This window comes from Heptranchias perlo, unplaced genomic scaffold (assembly GCF_035084215.1).
Source record: "Heptranchias perlo isolate sHepPer1 unplaced genomic scaffold, sHepPer1.hap1 HAP1_SCAFFOLD_408, whole genome shotgun sequence".
Taxonomy (NCBI): domain Eukaryota; kingdom Metazoa; phylum Chordata; class Chondrichthyes; order Hexanchiformes; family Hexanchidae; genus Heptranchias; species Heptranchias perlo.
The window spans coordinates 1-21,311 of NW_027139420.1; the positions used below are offsets into that span (position 1 = coordinate 1).

The window sequence follows — 21,311 nt, forward strand, 5'->3', positions numbered from 1 at the left end:
TAGAGAGGGAGGGGGGGAGAGAGAGGGAGGGGGGGAGAGAGAGGGAGGGAGGGAGAGAGAGGGAGGGGGGGGAGGGGGGAGGGGGGGGAGGGGGGAGGGGGGGGAGGGGGGAGAGAGAGGGAGGGAGGGAGAGAGAGGGAGGGGGGGGAGGGGGGAGGGGGGGGAGGGGGGGGGAGGGGGGAGGGGGGGGAGGGAGGGAGGGGAGGGGGAGAGAGGGGGAGGGGGGGGGGAGGGAGGGGGGAGGGAGGGGGGAGAGAGGGGGAGGGGGGGGGAGGGAGGGGGAGAGAAAGGGGAGGGAGGGGGGGGGAGAGAGAGGGAGGGGGGGGGAGAGAGAGGGAGGGGGGAGAGGGGGAGAGAGAGGGAGGGGGGAGAGAGGGGGAGGGAGGGGGAGAGAAAGGGGAGGGAGGGGGGGGGAGAGAGGGGAGCTTGTCCCCATTCAGTCCGACCATGTCCCCCATTCAGTCCGACCATGTCCCCCATTCAGTCCGACCATGTCCCCATTCAGTCCGACCATGTCCCCCATTCAGTCCGACCATGTCTGATTTGTATTTCACTCCATTTCCCCCCTTGGTTCCATTCCCTTTAATCCCCTCACCCAACAAAAATCCATCAATCTCAGTTTTGAAATTTTCAATTGACCCCGGCCTCCCCCTTTTCCGGGGGAGAGAGTTCCAGATTCCCACTCCCCTTTGTGTGAAGAAATGCTTCCTGACATCACCCTGAACGGCCGGGCTCTAATTTTAAGATTATTCCCCCTTGTTCTGGACTCCCCCCACCAGAGGAAATAGTTTCTCTCTATCGACCCCATCAAATCCTTTAATCATCTTAAACCCCTCGATTCGATCACCCCTTAATCTTCTACACTCGAGGGAATACAAGACTCGTCTCTGCAACCTGTCCTCGTAATTTAACCCTTTTAGCCCCGGTGTTATTCTGGTGAATCTGCACTGCACCCCCTCCGAGGCCGATATATCCTTCCTGAGGGGACGGTGCCCAGAACTGGACGCAGTGTCTCCAGATGGGGTCTGACCAGAGCTCTGTCCAGCTGTAATATAACTTCCACCTCTTTGTATTCCAGCCCTCGAGATAAAGGCCAACGTTCCATTATCCTTTTTAATGATCTTTTTGTACCTTTCCACCATTGGGAGGGTGGTGTGGGGAGGGAGCTGTGGGGGACAGTTCCGGGCTGGAGCCAGGGTGTAACCTCTCTGTTTCCCCTCCCCCAGGTGACGGACTCCTCCGGACACATCCTGTACTCTAAGGAGGAGGCGACGAAGGGCAAATTCGCCTTCACCACTGACGACTACGACATGTTCGAGATCTGCTTCGAGAGCCGCCTGCCCCCGGGTGAGTGAGTCCGAGGGGGGGGTCCTGGGGTACGGGGAGGGCTCGGGCAGAAATAATAATAAAAGTGAAAATAGCTCACTGATAAAAAAAAGGGATGAGAACAAAGTCCAGGTCACAAATAGTGTCACAGGTAATATAAATACTTCAGGTTCATCAAAAAATACAGGAAATAATAAAATAACTGATTAAAAAATAATACAGCAGTGATGAAAAACAAGTGTGATATTTTTAAGAAGTGAGAAAAACAGCATCAGAACCTACGAATGAAGAGCAGGAGTCGGCCATTCGGCCCCTCTGCCATTTGATAAGATCAAGGCTGATCTGATTGTGACCTCAACCCTACTTTCCTGTCCATCTACTATAACCTTTGACTTCCCTGTTAATCAGGAATCGATCTAACTCAGCCTTAAAAATATTCACTGACCCGGCCTCCACCGCTCTCTGGGGAAGAGAGTTCCACAGACTCACCACCCTCTGAGAGAAAAAGTTTCTCCTCATCTCCGTCTTAAATGGGAGACCATTTATTTTTAAACTGTGGTCCCCGAGTTCTAGTCTCTCCCACAAGGGGAAACATCCTCTCAGCATCTGCCCCTTCGAGTCTCCTCACGATCTTATATGTTTCAATAAGATCACCTCTCATTCTTCTAAACTCCAGCCTGTACAGGCCCAACTTGTCCAACCTTTCCTCATAAGATAACCCCCTTATCCCAGGAATCAGTCGAGTGAACCTTCTCTGAAACGCCTCCAAAGCAATTACGTCCTTCCTTAAATAAGGAGACCAAAACTGCACACAGTATATTCTAGATGTGGTCCAGTCGGTCTGTTGCCCAAATAAGAGTTCTATACACAAGTGCAGATAGCATGAGGAATAAAAGAAGTGAATCAGACAGTTAAAACAAGTATAAAAGGACTGTTAGCAACATAGCTGCCAGACTGTGGCAGGTGATGAGCAAACCAACACAAGGGAAAAACCTACTTGACTTTGCCCTCACCAATCGACCTGTCACAGATGCATCCGTCCATGACAGTATTGGTAGGAGTGACCACCGCACAGTCCTCGTGGAGACGAAGTCCCGTCTTCGCACTGAGGACACCATCCAACGTGTTGTGTGGCACTACCACCGTGCTAAATGGGATAGATTCAGAACAGATCTAGCAGCTCAAAACTGGGCATCCATGAGGCGCTGTGGGCCATCAGCAGCAGCAGAATTGTATTCCAGCTCAATCTGTAACCTCATGGCCCGACATTTTCCTCACTCCACCATTACCAACAAGCCAGGGGATCAACCCTGGTTCAATGAGGAGTGTAGAAGAGCAGGCCAGGAGCACCACCAGACGTATCTAAAAATGAGGTGCCAATCTGGTGAAGCTGCAACTCAGGACTACATGCATGGTAAACAGTGGAAGCAACATGCTTTAGACAGAGCTAAGCGATTCCACAACCAATGGATCAGATCAAAGCTCTGCAGTCCTGCCACATCCAGTCGTGAATGGTGGTGGACAATTAAACAACTAACGGGAGGAGGAGGCTCTGTAAACATCCCCATCCTCAATGATGGCAGAGTCCAGCACGTGAGTGCAAAAGACAAGGCTGAAGCGTTTGCAACCATCTTTAGCCAGAAGTGCCAAGTGGATGATCCATCTCGGCCTCCTCCCGATATCCCCACCATCACAGAAGCCAGTCTTCAGCCAATTTGTTTCACTCCACGTGATATCAAGAAACAAGATTGGGAGTGTTAAGAACCTCGCCCCTCTCTACAACCCCTCCCCTCGCCTCCAGTGCTTCAATATCCTTTCTGTCGTGTGGGTCTCTCAAGTCAACAATGGATTTACGACATCTTTGTCCGATCTTACAGACCGTCTCTCTCTCTCTCTCTCCCTGCCCAGATCGCCAAGGCGGAGAAGCTGAAGCCACTTGAGGTGGAGCTGCGACGATTGGAGGATCTGTCAGAGTCGATCGTCAGTGACTTTGCCGACATGAAGCAGCGAGAGGAAGAGATGAGGGACACCAATGGTAGGAGCACCCAGCACAGGCTTCAGTCTGCAACACCCGCCCCTTCTCCACTTACTGCTCTCGGTCTCGGGGACCCTGTCTCGTTCCTCGGTCAGCGTCACTCACCCCTCCAAGTCAGAAGTTTGTAGGTTTTAGCTCCCTCCACCTCCCGGGACATAAGCCCCTCTCCCCTTCTCTCCCCCATAGCACGAGCCTCAGCTTCATACGGTTATCCAGTCGTCCTGTGAAAGATGCAGTGGGCTCTGCTTCAGGCACTTTGTGGCAAAGCATCCCTTGCCCCAACTGCCCTCCACTAGCCCTCGGAGTAAAGAGGGGTGGTCTAGGGCTTGGGTACCAGGGGCCAGGGGTTAAAAGGACTGCAGGACTGATCCCCAGTGTCAAAGGGACTTAGTTTTTAAAAACGTACATTTATTTCGCTCCTTCCACGACCTCGGGACGTCCCAGATCACTTTATAGCCAGTAATGTACTATTTTGAAGTGTAGTCACTGTTGCAATTTAGGGAACAGGCAGCCAACTTGCGCACAGCAAGATCCCACAAACAGCGTTGTGATCATGACCAGATAATCTGTGTTTTAGTGGCGTTGGTTGAGGGATAAATATTGGCCAGAACACCCAGGGGAGAATTCTGCTCTTCTCCCATTAGTGGCCGTGGGATCTTTTACGTCCACCTGAGAGGGGCAGGCAGGGACTCAGTTTAACGTCTCATCGGAAAGACGGCACCTCCGACAGTGCGGCACTCCCTCAGTACTGCACTGGGAGTGTCGGCCTGGATTAGGTGCTCGAGTCTCTGGAGTGGGGCTCGAACCCACCATCTTCTGACAAGGGGGCCTTGTCGAGGCAGATAAGATTCTGCATATTTTCATTCCAAGTTTGACTGCAGGATAAGGGAAGGTGTGTACAAACTGGGGCGAGTGTGGGCAGGATGGAACACCCGGAGGGGAGGCTCTCAGTCGGGTAGCGGAGGGAAAACACAGAGTCCTTTCATGGGCCGTTAGATGGGGTGCTCCATGGGCTGGAGGCCTCCACTCATCTAAACCAGGGAGTTGGAGTCAGAGGGCTGGGACCTTTCTACACCAGAGGGCAGAGTTGTGGAATAAGTTTTTGGGGAAGGACGGTATAAACGGGGTCCAGAGACAGAAGGGATCATTTGAAGCCCCTGGGATTAAAGGGACAGTGGCTGCATGGTTACAAAATTGGCTACGGGACAGAGAGTAGTGGTGAACGGTTGTTTTTCAGACTGGAGGGAAATATACAGTGGTGTTCCCCAGGGGTCAGTATTAGGACCACTGCTCTTTTTGATATATATTAATGACTTGCACTTGGGTATTCAGGGTATTTCAAACTTTGCAGATGATACGAAACTCGGAAATGTAGTAAACAATGTGGAGGATAGTAACAGACTTCAGGAGGACATAGACTGGTGGAATGGGCAGACACATGGCAGATGAAATTTAACACAGAAGTGGGAAGTGATACATTTTGGTAGGAAGAATGAGGAGAGGCAATATAAACTAAATGGTACAATTTTAAAGGGAATGCAGGAACAGAGAGACCTGGGGAGTGCACAGACACAAATCCTTAAAGGTGACAAATTGAGAAGGCTGTTAAAAAAAGCATACAGGATCCTGGGCTTTATTAATAGAGGCATCGAGTACGAAAGCAAGGAAGTTATACTAAACCTTTATAAAACACTGGTTAGGCCTCAGCTGGAGTATTGTGTCCAATTCTGGGCACCACACTTTAGGAAGGATGTCAAGGCCTTGGAGAGGGTGCAGAGGAGATTTACTAGAATGGTACCAGGGATGAGGGACTTCAGTTATGTGGAGAGACTGGGATTGTTCTCTTTAGAGCAGAGAAGGTTACGGGGAGATTTAATAGAGGTGTTCAAAATTATGAAGAGTTTTAATAGATTAAATAAAGAGAAACTATTTCCAGTGGCAGAAGGGTCGGTAACCAGAGGACACAGATTTAAGGTAATTGGCAAAAGAACCAGATGGCGATGAGGGTTTTATTTTACGCAGCGAGTTATGATCTGGAATGAGCTGCCTGAAAGGGCGGTGGAAGCAGATTTAATAATAACTTTCAAAAGGGAATTGGATAAACACTGAAAGGAAACATTTGCAGGGCTATGGGGAAAGGGCAGGGGAGTGGGACGAATGGGACAGCTATTTCAAAGAGCCAGCACAGGCACGATGGGCCGAGAGGCCTCCTGTGCTGTAAGATTCTAGGTGATAGGATTGACCTGTTAGAAAGGGACAGGGTGTCAGTTGTGGACAGAGTGACGCTCCCATGAAAAGCCTGCCATGTCCCTGCTCTCACCTGAGCTGTTTCGCGAGAGAGGATCCAGGATGGGGGTTCAGGGGAGGGAGTGACCCCAGGCATCGACCAAAGGCCAGACTCGGAGCAGCAGTGACCCAGGAGCAGGGAAACGGTGCTCGGGGCAGCAAGGTGAAAGGAAGAGGGAGGGCTGCCTTCAGTGAAGTGATCTTAGTGCAGATTGAATCCACTCCTCCAACCTGTTTGATGAGCCCCTCTCTCTCTCTCTCTCTCTCTCTCCCTCCGTGCAGAGTCCACCAGTGCTCATGTCCTGTATTTCAGCATCTTCTCCATGTGCTGCCTCGTCGGCCTGGCCACCTGGCAGGTCTTCGACCTGCGACGCTTCTTCAAAGCCAAGAAGCTCATTGAGTAACGACGATGTGTGTGTGTGTGTAAAACGTTGGCCCGTGTGTGTGTCTGTGCCTGGAGAGTGTTCAGTGGGTGGGGTTAATTTACAATAATGTCTCTTTATATTAAATGGGGTGCTTTGAATGTTTAAACTGTAGGTTGTGTTTTAATTCGTAGCATTGCAGTCAGTAATTGGCCCCCGGTCGGTGTTTCAGACCAGTCTGAGGGAGTCCTGGAAACAATCAGTATCCTCAGACATGCCCTGGATCAGGAGGTGGGACCAATAGTGTTCGCTGCCCTGAGCTTTCGATGATTGATTGTTTTCGGAAGGTACTGGGATTAATTCCACCCGGCCCCGTTGCTCCCCAGGAGAGAGAGAGAGAGACAAACGTCCGAACTTCTTTGGGAAAAATCTGACGTTTGTAGAAGTTCCTCTCCAACTCATTTGCCGGTGTGATGCTGCACAGTGTCGAGTGGATTCCTGGAGGAATGCTGCAGGGAGGGAGAGTGCACTGGGGGCTGCATTTCCTTCACTGTGTTGGACTTCACCTGATGGTCATCAGGCACAGCTGGTGACAGCCGCTCCACCCTGTCGATGCTGCACCTTGAACCTCATAGGATCTTACAGCACAGGAGGAGGCCGTTCAGCCCATCGTGCCTGTGCTGGCTCTTTGAAAGAGCTGTCCAATTAGTCCCTCTTTCCCCGCGGTCCTGCAAATTTCTCCCCTTCAAATATTTGTCCTGTTCCCTTTTGAAAGTTATTACAAATTTCCCGGGGGCCGCTGGGCTGCTGCTCGCCGGTGGAATTTCCATCAGGGGCCCACCGTGACTAATGGCCGCTGACCCAGGAAACTGGACAAATGTAAGGAATCTTACAACACCAGTTATAGTCCAACAGTTTTATTTTAAAATCACAAGCTTTCGGAGATTATCTCCTTCGCCAGGTGAGTAAGTGAAAGGTTCTCAAATCGCATATCTTGTATTAGGCTGGGACACCATCACACCAATCAAAGGTGTCGTTGGTGTTCAGACAGGTTCGCCACGGAAAACAGTAGGTCCCAGTATACTGAATACACATTGTGTCAAATTACACAGACAGAGAGAAAGAGACCCGAAAGGCAGAGAGAGAGAGAGAATATTAAAAACAGATAACTTTTTTTCCCCCTTGCTGGTGGGGTTACGTGTAGCGTGACATGAACCCAAGATCCCGGTTGAGGCCGTCCTCATGGGTGCGGAACTTGGCTATCAATTTCAGCTCGACGATTTTGCGTCGTCGTGTGTCTCGAAGGCCGCCTTGGAGAACGCTTACCCGAAGATCGGTGGATGAATGTCCTTGACTGCTGAAGTGTTCCCCGACTGGGAGGGAACCCTCCTGTCTGGCGATTGTTGCGCGGTGTCCGTTCATCCGTTGTCGCAGTGTCTGCATGGTCTCGCCAATGTACCATGCTCCGGGGCATCCTTTCCTGCAACGTATGAGGTAGACAACGTTGGCCGAGTCACAGGAGTATGAACCATGTACCTGGTGGGTGGTGTCCTCTCGTGTGATGGTGGTATCCGTGTCGATGATCTGGCGTGTCTTGCAGAGGTTGCGTGGCAGGGTTGTGTGGTGTCGTGGACGCTGTTCTCCAGTGTACTGGGACGTGCTGTTCACCGTGGCTCATCTGTCTGAACACCAACGACACCTTTTGATTGGTGTGATGGTGTCCCAGCCTAATACAAGATATGCGATTTGAGAACCTTTCACTCATTCACCTGACGAAGGGGATCATCTCCGAAAGCTTGTGATTTTAAAATAAATTTGTTGGACTATAACCTGGTGTTGTAAGATTCCTTACATTAATTGAACCCGTCAGTTGCAACATTTAATGAAACGAAATTAATAAAGGTTACCGTAAAAAATATTTTCTGGATTTCTCCAAAGTGGGGGAGCTTCGACGCAGTGTGTTTGTGCCGGTTTAAATGGCACAAAGAGCTGGGGTTTCAGTTTATTTTATTATCCTTGGACCAAACGCGCTCTCCCTGCTTCCAATGTCTTTGTTTTTCGGCCTGATATTAAGATCATCAATGGCGGCTGCATCACCCAGCATGCAGCGCGGTACAGATTGTGCCCCATCTGAATCAGTGGAGCCCAGCACGCAGGCGCAGTAGTGACTCATTATCGGTCAGTGTGTCCTGAGCATGCGCGGCCAGTCGAGGCTGCGGGAGGAGCGCGTTCGGTGCAGGTCAGAGGATCGGAGCAAGAGGCTCAATAAACCCCGGGGCCCGGGTCCGGGCTCAGGCCCAGGCTCAGGCTTTACAAACCCCGAGTGCGGCCCCAGACCCGAATATAAAACAGTGAACATTATCCCCCCCTCACTACCCGCCGGGAAATGAAGGGGAAATGGGGATCGGTCAGGGGGCGTCTGTAAATGAAGGGGAAATGGTGATCGGACAGGGAGCGTCTGTAAATGAAGGAGAAATGGGGATCGGTCAGGGAGCGTCTGTAAATGAAGGAGAAATGGTGATCGGTCATGGAGCGTCTGTAAATGAAAGAGAAATGGTGATCGGTCAGGGAGCGTCTGTAAATGAAGGAGAAAGTGTGATCGGTCAGGGAGCGTCTGTAAATGAAGGGGAAATGGGGATCGGTCAGGGAGCGTCTGTCAATGAAGGAGAAATGGGGATCGGTCAGGGAGCGTCTGTCAATGAAGGAGAAATGGTGATCGGTCAGGGAGCGTCTGTAAATGAAGGAGAAAGTGTGATCGGTCAGGGAGCGTCTGAAAATGATGGAGAAATGGTGATCGGTCGGGGAGCGTCTGTAAATGAAGGAGAAATGGTGATCTCTATATCTTCAGTCATCCAGGGAGCTCGAGCTTTGGATGCCATTTCTTTCCTCCTCGTGGGAATCTGTCTACTTTGCACCCAAACCAACTCCTCCTTGAAGACCTCCATTGTTCAATTACTGTTCTGACTGCTGTACTCACACTCTCTCACACTCACACTCTCTCACACTCACACTCTCTCACACTCACACTCACTCTCTCACACCCTTTCACTTATGGTTTCGGGCCACTGAAAGATGATGCGATGGGTTTGGATTTCACACAGGGAGGAGGGAGAGTGTGTGGGACGGGGATTTACAGCTTTGACTAATGAGAGAGGAAATAATGTTCCATAGAAAGTAGAGCTATCTGATCTGAATTTCTATCTTGTAATTACAGTGATAACTTTCATAAACTTCTTTTACAGGGGAGGATTTGCAGAGGGAAACTCAAACCAAAGATCACGTCAAGATCTGACAGAGTCACTCGATTCATCAGGACCTGAATATCATCGGCCTTTGAATGTGGAAGGAGAAATGTTTGTCTGTTCTATCTGTGGGAGAAGATTTCAAACATCAGTGTGAGTGGAAAAGCACCGAGACACACACACCCGAGTGAGAGTGTTCCAGTGCACTGACTGTGGAAAGAGCTTTAACCAGTTACACAGCCAGAAAAAACACCGCACTGTCCACAGTGGGGAGAAACCGTACACGTGTTCTGTGTGTGGACGAGGCTTCAACTGATCGTCCAACCTGGAGAGACACAAGGACACCCGGACCATGGAGAAACCGTGGAAATGTGGGGACTGTGGGAAGGGATTCAATTACCCTTCAGAGCTGGAAACTCATCGACGCCGTCACACTGGGGAGAGGCCGTTCACCTGCTCCGTGTGTGGGAAGGGATTCGCTCGGTCATCCGGCCTCCTGACACACCAGCGAGTTCACACTGGGGAGAGACCTATTAAATGTTCTGACTGTGAGATGAGGTTTAAATGCAAAAGGAATCTGCTGACACACCAACGTACCCACACTGGGGAGAGGCCGTTCACCTGCTCCGTGTGTGGGAAGGGATTCACTCAGTCATCCGCCCTGCTGACACACCAGCGAGTTCACACTGGGGAGAGGCCGTTCACCTGCTCCGTGTGTGGGAAGGTATTCACTCAGTCATCAAACCTGCTGACACACCAGCGACTTCACACTGATGAGAGACCTTTTAAATGTTCTGACTGTGAGAAGAGGTTTAAAAGCAAAATTGAACTGCTGAGACACCATCGTGCTCGCACTGGGGAGAGGCCGTTCACCTGCTTCGTGTGTGGAAAGGGATTCGCTCTGTCATCACACTTTCTGTCACACCAGCAAGTTCACACTGGGGAGAGGCCGTTCACCTGCTCCGTGTGTGGGAAGGGATTCGCTCAGTCATCGACCCTGCTGACACACCAGCGAGTTCACACTGGGGAGAGGCCGTTCCCCTGCTCAGTGTGTGGGAAGGGATTCACTCAGTCATCGACCCTGCTGACACACCAGCGAGTTCACACTGGGGAGAGGCCGTTCACCTGCTCAGTGTGTGGGAAGGGATTCACTTGGTCATCCACCCTGCTGAAACACCAGCGAGTTCACACTGGGGAGAGGCCGTTCACCTGCTCAGTGTGTGGGAAGGGATTCGCTCAGTCATCGACCCTGCTGACACACCAGCGAGTTCACACTGGGGAGAGGCCGTTCACCTGCTCAGTGTGTGGGAAGAGATTCACTCAGTCATCGACCCTGCTGACACACCAGCGCGTTCACACTGAGAGACCTTTAAATGTTCTGACTGTGGGAAGAGATTTAAAATCAGAAACGAACTGCTGAGACATCGACGCACTCACACTGGGGAGAGACTGTTCACCTGCTCCGTGTGTGGGAAGAGATTCACTCGATCATCCCACCTTCTGAAACATTAACTTGTTCACACTATTGAGTGACCTTTTAATGCAGTGACTGTGAGAAGAGCTTAAAAGTAGAAATGAACTGCTGACATCAACGCATGCCCATTGGTTGAGAGACTGTTCACCTGCTCCGTGTGTGGGAAGGGATTCACTCAGTCATCACACGTGCTGAGACACCAGCGAGTTCACGAAATGAGCAGGTCCAACGAGCCGGTCTGTAACACAGGCCAATGACTCAGTGCAGCTCGTTACCCAGTCACTGGGCTCCGTTATAGCCTCTCCTGTCAGTAACACACAAAGAGAAATTGTAAATCTGAAACAGAAAGAGATAATGTATAACACTTCATATCAACCACCAGTTTTTCCCTCTTTCCGGCTTTTAAAACAATCTGTTTCACAGTTTGTCAAACCCGAAACAGCCTCTGGGATTTGCTGATTGAGAATTTCAGTGGAAATTGGGACCGTCATTAAGTATCGGAACAAATATCCCCGCTGAGGTTTCGGGATTGTTACTGGTTTATTTATATCAGTGAGTGACCAATTTTAAACTAGGTGAGGGTCTAAACCTAAGGTAAGAGCCTGGGATAGACAAGAGATTCTTCAATGTATCAAGTTAAATTACACTGATTCCACCAACACTGGACATCACATCCCTCAAACATTGTTACCTGTTACTGTATAAAACTGGTGAGGGTGGAAATGGGAAATAACTGAAAAAAAATTCATTGTTTCAAAGTTAATTCTGATCATTATTATTATACAAACATTCTACAGCCGGTCCCTTAAAAAGGACCCAATATCAAACCAGTCCCCAGTCCTTGGGCCTGTGCCGATGTTGTGATTTGCACCCACTTCTGACTGACTTGGTATCAGACGCACTCCCGTCAACAGTAAACGGATGGAGCCGGATCCATAAGAGAAAAATGAGGACCGACCTCCGCGGTTCTCCCAGAGTGCGGGAGGCGGAGTAACAGCAGCAGACAGAGAGATCTCTCTAAACCAGCCGCTGCCGCCGGAGAGAAGCGAGTCCCGTTCCAAGCCGTGTCTGTCAGGCGCCCGCTGACCCTCTCTTCACTGAAGGGGACCGATTCAGCACCAACTCACACACCCACCATTGGATCATTGAATCACCTTCAACACCTGAATTACATCACCACTTAATCCTCGATACACGAGGAAATACAAACCTTGTCCACGCAACTTGCCCTCATAATGTAACCATTTTAGCCCCGGTATCATTCTGGTGAAACTGCGCTGCATCCCCTCCACGGGCCAATATGTCTTTCCTGAGGGGTGTGCCCAGAACTGAATGCAATACTTTAAATGGGGTCTCACCAGAGCTTTCTATCTGGAACATATTTCCATGTCTTTGAATTCCAGCTCCCTTGAGACAAAGGCCAACATCACATTAGACTTTCAAATTATTTTTTCAGCAGTCCACTGGCTTTCAGTGATTTCTGTACTTCGATCCCTAAATCTCTCTGCTCCTCCATAGTTCCGAGCTTCTCACCATTTAGAAAATACTCTGGTCTATATTGCTTCCGTCCAAAGTAGATGACCTTATACTTCCCCATATTGAAAGTTTGAACAGGCTGGGGCTCTTCTGTATAGAAAAGAGGAGGCTGAGGGTGACCTGATATCGGGCTTTAAGATTATGTGAGGGCTTTATCGGTGAGGCATAGACAAGGCGTTCGCACTTGTGGGAGTGGGGACTCCAAAACATTGGGGCCATGAATATCATCCAGTCACTAATGTATCCAATCTGGCATTCAAGAGAAACAGACTTCCCCAGAGAGTCGTTAGAATGTTCAACTCACCACCACAAGGAGCAGTTAAGGCGAATAGAATGGATGCATTTACGGGGAAGCTGGATAAGCACATAGAGGAGAAGGGAATATTAGAGTTTGCTCATAGGGTTAGATGAAGAGGGGTTGGAGGAGGCTCGTCTGCAGCATAAACACCGGTATAGTCTAGTTGGGCCGAATTGCCTGTTTCTGTGATGTACATTCGATGTAATTCTATGTAAGCTCCATCTGACACAGTTTTACCAACTCACTGAATCTATCAATTTCCCTTTGTAACTTTATGCTCCCATCTACACGACTCACTGCGCCTCCTAACTCGATGTCAGCGACAAACGTGAGTGTTCGGCTCTCTATTCCTTCATCTCCGTCATTTATACATATCGGAAAAAGCTGATGCCCCAGAACTAATCACATCCGGCCAATTTGAGTACATCCCTTATTATCCCGGGCCTCTGCCTCCCACCTTCTAACCAACTCCCGACCCATTTCAATAGGTTGCCTTAAATTCCACGCACTCTCATTTTTGTTGACAGTCTCTTATGTGGTCCCTTATTGGATGCCTTTGGAAGTCAATGTCCATCTCACACCCAGAGACACTCCATTATCGAGCACGTTAGTTACATCTTCAAAAAGTTCAACGAGCTTTGTTAGACTTGACTTCCCCTTTACAAATCCATGCTGGCTCTCTCTGATTACTCCATATTTATCCAAGTGCTCAGTCATTCTTTCCCCAATAACGGATACTGGTAACTTCCCCACAACAGGCGTCAGACTGATAGGCCTAGAATTTCCAACTTTATCTCTCCGACCCATCGAAATAATGGAGTGACATTGACAATGTTTCAATTAAAGCAACAATTCCTGAATCAAGAGAGTTTTGATCGATCATGAGTAAGCATGTACAAGTTCCTTACCTATTCCTCTTATTCCCCTGGGATGGTAAAATCAGGTCCTGGAGATTTGACAATCTTCAATCTCATTATTTTCTCCATCGCCATTATTTTATTTGCACTGAATCCCCTTGATTTATTTACAGTTTTCCTCGTGTCTCTGCTATGTTCGCCTCATCCTTTTCTATGAAGACCGATGCAAAGTAAATATTCAGCAACTCTGCCATTTCCTGATTTTCAATTACAATATCACCTCCATCTGTCTTTAAGGGTCCCACATTACTCTTAGTCACCCTTCTTTCTCTTAATATACCTGTAAATACCTTGATTGTTGTCGTTATTTTCCCTCACAAGTTTTTGCTCCTTTTCCCTTTTTGGACCTCTTCGGTTTTTTCGTTTCAGCACCACAATAAACAACACTTTGCTGTAAAGTTCGGCTCAATGATGGGCCGAAGGGCCTCTATCCGTGCTGTATAACTCTATGACTCAATAGTTCTCCAATGTCAGAGCGAGAATTGTCTGAACCCCGAATTGTCTGAACCCCTAATTTATTTAATGTAACAAACACAAGCACACTTAATCATCCGTGTATCAATGCACTGATGGATACACAAAGATAAACACAGCGAGAAATACAGGCAGTATCAGGATGCACAGGTAAACGGACAAGGGAAATAGACAAAGATAAAACGGTCTGTCCCTCGAACAGACAGTAACGTGTCGCTGATCGATATTAGTGAGACGAGGTGGGGAGCAGGTGCTGTGAATTGGTGCTGTGGTTTAGTTGGTTCAAGCATCTGTCTTGTAAACAGGCGATCCTGGGTTCAACTCCCAGCAGTGCCTTGTGTAATTTATTATTTTTACCTCATTTGTGGAATTCAGCGACAAAGTCACACTTTGGAATTGGTATTTGTTCAGGTTTGAGGAGGAAACCGATATCAGAATGACTGTTCAAAAACACCATTTCATCGCACAGACAGACCTCTCATAGAATGTGTCTGTAACACTTTAATTTAAGGACACGTTCTTGTTTCTGGGCTCGTCGGGGTCAGGGTATAATTCACGATTTATGTCATAGAGGAGCGAATGGTTGTCTCCTCGACCTCCGGATAGCAGTGATAAAGTTCGAGGATACACAGAAGCGGACAGGGTGGTCGGGGTCTGGAACTCACTGTCTGAAAGGGTGGTCGAGGCAGAAAACCTCAACTCATTTCAAAAGTGCATGGATGTGCATTTGAAGTGCCGTAACCTACAGGGCTACGGACCAAGCCCTGGAAAGTGGGATTAAGCTGGATAGCTCTTTTTCGGCCGGCACAGACACGATGGGCCGAATGGCTTCCTTCTGTGCTGTAGCTTTCTCTGATTCTATGATTCCGTGTGTGGGAAGGGATTCACTCAGTCATCACACGTACTGAGACACCAGGGAGTTCAAAAGTGACGACAGGAGTTGGATTCTGCTGTTAATCCCATCCAGGACTGAACCATGTTCATTCTGACAGTTGGGGTTTGTTTCTCCTGATGTTAATAAGCCCTATAACTGGGCTGGAGTTTAATATTCTGGGTATCTGTTAAATAAATCAGCTTTGTTTTAATCACCTTGTTGTAGATTTTGGTCTTTCCCACCTGAGTGTTTAGCATCACCTGACTGGAGCTCAGAAAGGACTATCTGGGGGGAGGATCGTCCGGTGGGAACATTACTTCAGCCTGGACACAGTCCTTCAGGGCCACACTGAGAGGGGCAAACGGCACTTTGGTCTTTCTCGTCTCTCTTCACTGACAGCAATGTCGCCGTGAGGCGTCCAGTCTAAAAATGACCGTAGTAATTATTCTATGAAGATTTAACCTGTTTGTGTGACAGTCCTGAGTCTACCATTTAAGGCTGGTGTTAACTCATTTAAAATAAACCCGTTTAAAATAAATGGGTTATGAATTGTGATTTCCGTGAAGCCAATGTTCCATTCCTTTATATGATTCATGTGCCTGCTCTCCGACAACAGGGTAAATGGTGGAATATCAGCCCTGCTCAGCCGGCAATGATCACGGTACATTTTCTTGCAGACAAAACACACATTGAAACCCTGGAACTTTGAGGCGATGAATCCTGAGGGAAAATAAAATTAGGGCTCGAACCATCAAACTTTCGCACCAATCGATAGCACCACCGAGACAGGTGAAGAATTCACCCACTGAACCAGTAACTCACTGAGCTGAACTTTTTGATTGCAGTGACCAATAGAACAGTTGTCTGCAGTCAGTCCAAAATGAATGGTTGAAACTTGCAGGAGTGAAAATCCAACGAGCCGGTCTTCAATCTTAAACCAGCAACTGTGAAGTTAAGAGAAACGTGCCGGAGAAATACTCGATTTCAGCGCGGTGACACTGGGCCAGAGTAAAGCTCAGTTAATATGATCGCCGAGTGGTGAGAGGGTGGATTTGGAATTCCTGAGCGACCGCACTGCGCATTTTCCAGATCTGCTTGGAGCACCAATCCCTTCAATTCATCACTTACAGGGACAATTCGATTCTCGGTTTCTTTTCCCTGAGTTTGGTGAAATTTTTAAAAATTGAAAGCGACCAATATCAAAGCGAACCTCGTCACCGACATGCTCACAGATACAGAGCGGCCACACTCTGCTTCAGTGAGTTGAAAGCCCAGAGCGGTTTCAAGGTCGAATGCAATTGTAAGCAAAGCTCGTTCAATGAAAGTGCAGCTCATGGAGGTGCCTTTAAAGTCCTGATTGTTTGAACTGAATTTCTTCCGAAAGCGCTTCAGATTCAGGTGGAGTGATTTGGGGACTTCCTTTCCCTCTTTGCAAAAGTTTGAACCGCAGATCAAGATCAAAAGTCCCGGGCTAAATTAGGGATTCGCCGGGATATGAACCTCGCATCGAGAATTATACTCCCACCTCAATGAGCCCAGAAACAAGAACGTGTCGTTACATTTACGTGTCACGGTCACATTCTAAACTGGTTTGTCCTGTACTGTACATTACTGTCTAAATATTACAGATAAGCAGAGCACTTGAGCTGTCACAGCTGTGACTTTGACTTTTCTCCCTCTCCTCTCGATCTCCCCGGCAACTGCGACTAACCACAATCTTCTCTCACACTTCTCCATCAGGAAGTTCCGAGCCTCGGTTTTCAAATGAAATAACGCCCATCTCTCCAATCACCGACAGCCCAGAGAGAGTTTCATAATTTCAGCTTCCACTTTGCCCAAATCCTCCTTAAAGTACCATGAAAATAATTGTCCTTAAGTCACTAATAATATAATTAAGAACTTTTATTGTCTGGGGTTTTGTTTCAGATTCCACGGCTTTTAAAGGTCACTGCTGATGTTTAACGAATCGCCTCTTGTTTGGAGGCTTCTTTGTTGGAAAGATCAGGAAGCGATAATTGAGAGACCGAGGATGAAGCTGTTTGATGGGAGCACTGGGGACACAGACCGTGCGCGGCTCCAGTGGCGCAATCGGTCAGCGCGCGTTATTTCTACAATAATTATACACTCGAGAAATGCTGGGGTTGTGAGCTCCAGCGCCATCTAAAGTAGTTGAACCTTCTAAACATTTTGACTGGAGTTCAAGGTACAACCGGTTCCATAACACATCGACTTCTTCATGTCCCCATGTGGGCACTGAGGCTCCTCTGGCCTCCCGTCTTGCAATAGCAGGCGAGAGTTTATTTGTTTATAGGAGGGAGAGGGGGCGATTGGCGAGAGCTGAAATGGTAAAGCGGCCGGCACGACATCTTTAAATCTAAAGAACCAAAAACACAATTCTTCTTTCCGTGAAGCAGGGATTCATCGGTTTGAAGTGTCGTGTAGGGAAAATTCGGGAGGCAAATCTGCTGCCTGGTGTCACGGTGTCACGGGTGAAATTATTCAGCTTTCAATTGTTGATCGGCTGAAATGTCGAGAGGCCTTTCCCAGCTCCCGTGTGGAACAAGTTCAGCTTTTGAGCCATTGGGTAAAGTGTATTTTTTAATTGCTGCTAACGAATGAGAAGACATTTTGTACAAACAAGAAGAATTGTAAACTCAAGAGTTCGCTGTCCATGTTTCTTACATCATGTTCAACAGAAACAAGGATTCTCCTCAACACGTTGCTGAAAGACCAAAGCTTACTTTCCCACCCAGTTTTGTATCGTCAGCAAACTTGGATACATTACACTCGGTCCCCTCATCTAAGTCATTAATATAGATTGTAAATATCTGAGGCCCAAGCACTGATCTTCACGGCACCCCACCAGTTACAACCTGTCAACCCCAAAATGACCTGTTTATTCCGACTTTCTGTTTTCTGTACGTCATCAAATCCCCAATCCATGTTAATATATTACCCAGAATCCCATGAACCCTAATCTTGTTCAACAAACTTTTGTGTGGCACCTTATCGAATGCCTTTTGAAAATCCAAATATTCTACATCCACTGGTTCTCCCTTATCTACCCTGCTATCTGCACCCTCAAAACCTCAAATAGATTTGTCAAACACGATTTCCCTTTCATAAAACCATGTTGCATGTGCCTAATCATATTATGATTTTCTAAGTGCCCTGTTACCACGTCCCTAGTAATAGATTCTCGCAATTTCCCTACTACTATTGTCAGGCTAAAGGTTCTGTAGTTCCCTGTTTTCTCTCTCCCTCCTTTCTTGAATAACGGGGTTACATTTGGTACCTTGTAATCCATGGGGACCTTTCTAGAATCATGGGAACTCTGGAAGATAAAACCAATGCATCCACTTTCTCTGCAGCCACCTCTTTTTAAACCTGAGGATGTCGGCCATCAGGTCCAATGAATTTGTCAGCTTTTAGTCCCATTAATTCCTCCAGTACTTTTTCTTTACTAATCTTAATTGCTTTAGGTTCCTGTACATTTCCAGCACCCTGTACATTTGTAGCATCACTTCACTGCTTTAATGCACCATCCCCCGAGACAGAAAAGCCAATATTCCGTTTGCCTTCTGGATTACCTGCTGCACCTGTATGTTGAATTGTGTCTTTCTTGCACGAGGAAACCCAGATCCCTCCGTGCTGCAGCATTTTGTAGTATTTCTCCATTCAAATAAAAAAGCAAAATATTTTTTTCCTCCCAAAGTGAATGACTTCACATTTTCCCACATTATATTCCATCTGCCAATTTTTTGCCCATTCGCTTAACCTGTCAATATCCCTTCGCAGACACGTTGTGTCCTCATTGCAACTTGCTTTTCCACCTATCTTTGTACCATCAGCAAATCTGGCCACAAGACACTCTGTTCCTCCATCCAAGTCATTGATATATATTGTAAATAATTGAGGCCACAGTACTGATCCCTGCAACACCCCACGATTTATATGAAATGCCTATAAATTTCCGCTCCTCCTATTGGTCCGGAACTCTCCTTAATAGCCAGGCGGGATTAATGGTGAGACTGGCGGTCCCGAGGTGCATTTGGAAAATAAACATTAATTGAACCCTTCAGTTGCAACATTTAATAAAACGAAATTAATAAAAGTCACTGAAAATTTTTTTTCTGGAGTTCACCAAATTCGGGGTGGAGGGGGGCTTCAATGCTGTGTGTTTGTGCCGGTTTTAATGGCTCGAAGCGCTGGGATTTCAGTTTATTTTATTATCCTTGGTCCAAACGCGCTCTCCCTGCTTCCAATGTCTTTGTTTTTCGGCCTGATATTAAGATCATCAATGGCGGCTGCATCACCCAGCATGCAGCGCGGTTCAGATTGTGCCCTATCTGAATCAATGGAGCCCAGCACGCAGGCGCGGTAGTGACTCATTATCGGTCAGTGTGTCCTGAGCATGTGCGGCCAGTCGAGGCTGCGGGAGGAGCGCGTTCGGTGCAGGTCAGAGGATCGGAGCAAGAGGCTCAATAAACCCCGGGGCCCGGGTCCGGGCTCAGGCCCAGGCTCAGGCTTTACAAACCCCGAGTGCGGCCCCAGACCCGAATATAAAACAGTGAACATTATCCCCCCCTCACTACCCGCCGGGAAATGAAGGGGAAATGGGGATCGGTCAGGGAGCGTCTGTAAATGAAGGAGAAATGGTGATCGGTCAGGGAGCGTCTGTAAATGAAGGAGAAATGGGGATCGGTCAGGGAGCGTCTGTAAATGAAGGAGAAATGGTGATCAGTCAGGGAGCGTCTGTAAATGAAGGAGAAATGGTGATCAGTCAGGGAGCGTCTGTAAATGAAGGAGAAATGGTGATCGGTCAGGGAGCGTCTGTAAATGAAGGAGAAATGGTGATCGGTCAGGGAGCGTCTGTAAATGAAGGAGAAATAGTGGTCAGTCAGGGAGTGTCTGTAAATGAAGGAGAAATGGTGATCGGTCAGGGAGCGTCTGTAAATGAAGGAGAAATAGTGGTCGGTCAGGGCGTGTCTGTAAATGAAGGAGAAATAGTGATCAGTCAGGGAGCATCTGTAAATGAAGGAGAAATGGTGATCTGTCAGGGAGCGTCTGAAATTGAAGGAGAAATGGTGATCGGTCAGGGAGCGTCTGTAAATGAAGGAGAAATAGTGGTCGGTCAGGGAGCATCTGTAAATGAAGGAGAAATAGTGATCAGTCAGGGAGCATCTGTAATTGAAGGAGAAATGGAGATCGGTCAGGGAGCGTCTGTAATTGAAGGAGAAATGGAGATCGGTCAGGGAGTGTCTGTAATTGAAGAACTGGCGATCGGTCAGGGAGCATCTGGAAATGACGGAGAAATGTGATTGGTCAGGGAGCATCTGTAAATGAAGCAGAAATGGTGATTGGTCAGGGAACGTCTTTAAATGAAGGAGAAACGGTAATCGGTCAGGGAATGTCTGTAAATTAAGGAGAAATGATGATCGGTCAGTGATCGTCTGTAAATGAAGGAGAAATGGTGATCTCTATATCTTTATTCATCCGAGCTCGAGCTTTGGATGCTGTTCCTTTCCTTCTCGTTGGAATCTGTCTACTCTGTACCCAAAGCAACTCCTCCTTGAAGGCCTCCCACTGTTCAATTACTGTTCTGCCTGCCAATTTTTGATTCCAATCCACACAGAAAAGATCCCTTTTTAACTCACTGGAATTAGCCCTCCTCCAGTTAAGAATTTTCACATTTGACTGTCCCCTGTCCTTTTCCATAACTGTTCTAAACCTAATGAGATTATGATCACTGCTGCCCCACTTCATTCTCCACACCGAGCCCACTGCTGTACTCAGACTCTCTCACACTCACTCTCTCACACTCACTCCCTCACATTCACTCTTTCATACTCACTCACATTCACACACATTCACTCTCACATTCACTATCTCACACTCTCTCACATTCACTCTCTCACTCACTCACATTCACTCACATTCACTCTCACATTCACTCTCTCACACTCACTCTCTCACACTCACTCTCACACTCTCTCTCACATTCACACTCTCTCTCACTCTCACTCTCACATTCACTCACATTCACTCTCTCACACTCACATTCACTCTCTCACATTCACTCTCTCACCCTTTCACTCTCTCACCCTTTCACTCATGGTTTCGGGCCACTGAAAGATGATGCGATGGGTTTGGATTTCAGCAGAGGGAGGAGGGAGAGTGTGTGGGACGGGGATTTACAGCTTTGAGGCACAAGAGAGGAAAGAAGGTTTTGTAGAAACTAGAATTGTCTGTTCTGAATTTCTACCCTGTACTTACAGTGATGACTTTTATAAACTCCTTTATAGGGTATTAGAAGGGGAGGATTTACAGAGGGAAACTCAAACCAAAGATCACGCCAAGATCTGACAGAGTCACTCGATTCATCAGGACCTGAATATCATCGGCCTTTGAATGTGGAAGGAGAAATGTTTGTCTGTTCTATCTGTGGGAGAAGATTTCAAACATCAGTGTGAGTGGGAAAGCACCG

At 47.9% G+C, this 21,311-nt stretch overlaps 1 protein-coding gene and 1 non-coding gene across 5 annotated transcripts; both read left to right on the top strand.

Annotated features, from left to right (window-relative positions):
• The first annotated feature begins 729 nt into the window (after window positions 1-729).
• On the top strand, window positions 730-21,288 carry LOC137312247 (zinc finger protein 229-like). 4 transcript variants are annotated; one of them, XM_067978867.1, is made up of 3 exons: window positions 730-1,347; window positions 3,235-3,361; window positions 9,252-15,362. In XM_067978867.1, exon 3 carries the CDS (start codon window positions 9,604-9,606, stop codon window positions 10,669-10,671), a length of 1,068 nt encoding a protein of 355 aa, XP_067834968.1. In that variant the 5' UTR covers window positions 730-1,347; window positions 3,235-3,361; window positions 9,252-9,603; the 3' UTR covers window positions 10,672-15,362. The 4 variants fall into 4 exon arrangements, 1 of the variants encoding a protein (XP_067834968.1); XR_010960686.1 differs by lacking the exon at window positions 9,252-15,362 and adding an exon at window positions 21,141-21,288 and having other exon boundaries at window positions 929-1,347; XR_010960685.1 differs by lacking the exon at window positions 9,252-15,362 and adding an exon at window positions 6,204-6,921 and having other exon boundaries at window positions 1,204-1,347.
• Window positions 14,213-14,286, top strand: trnat-ugu (transfer RNA threonine (anticodon UGU)). Its single transcript has one exon. It is a non-coding gene; the product is annotated as a tRNA-Thr (tRNA).
• Window positions 21,289-21,311: the final 23 nt, after the last annotated feature.

Coding starts and splice junctions, on each gene's coding strand:
- LOC137312247 (XM_067978867.1), top strand. CDS start 9,604: ATGGAGAAACCGTGGAAATGTGGGGACTGTGGGAAGGGATTCAATTAC.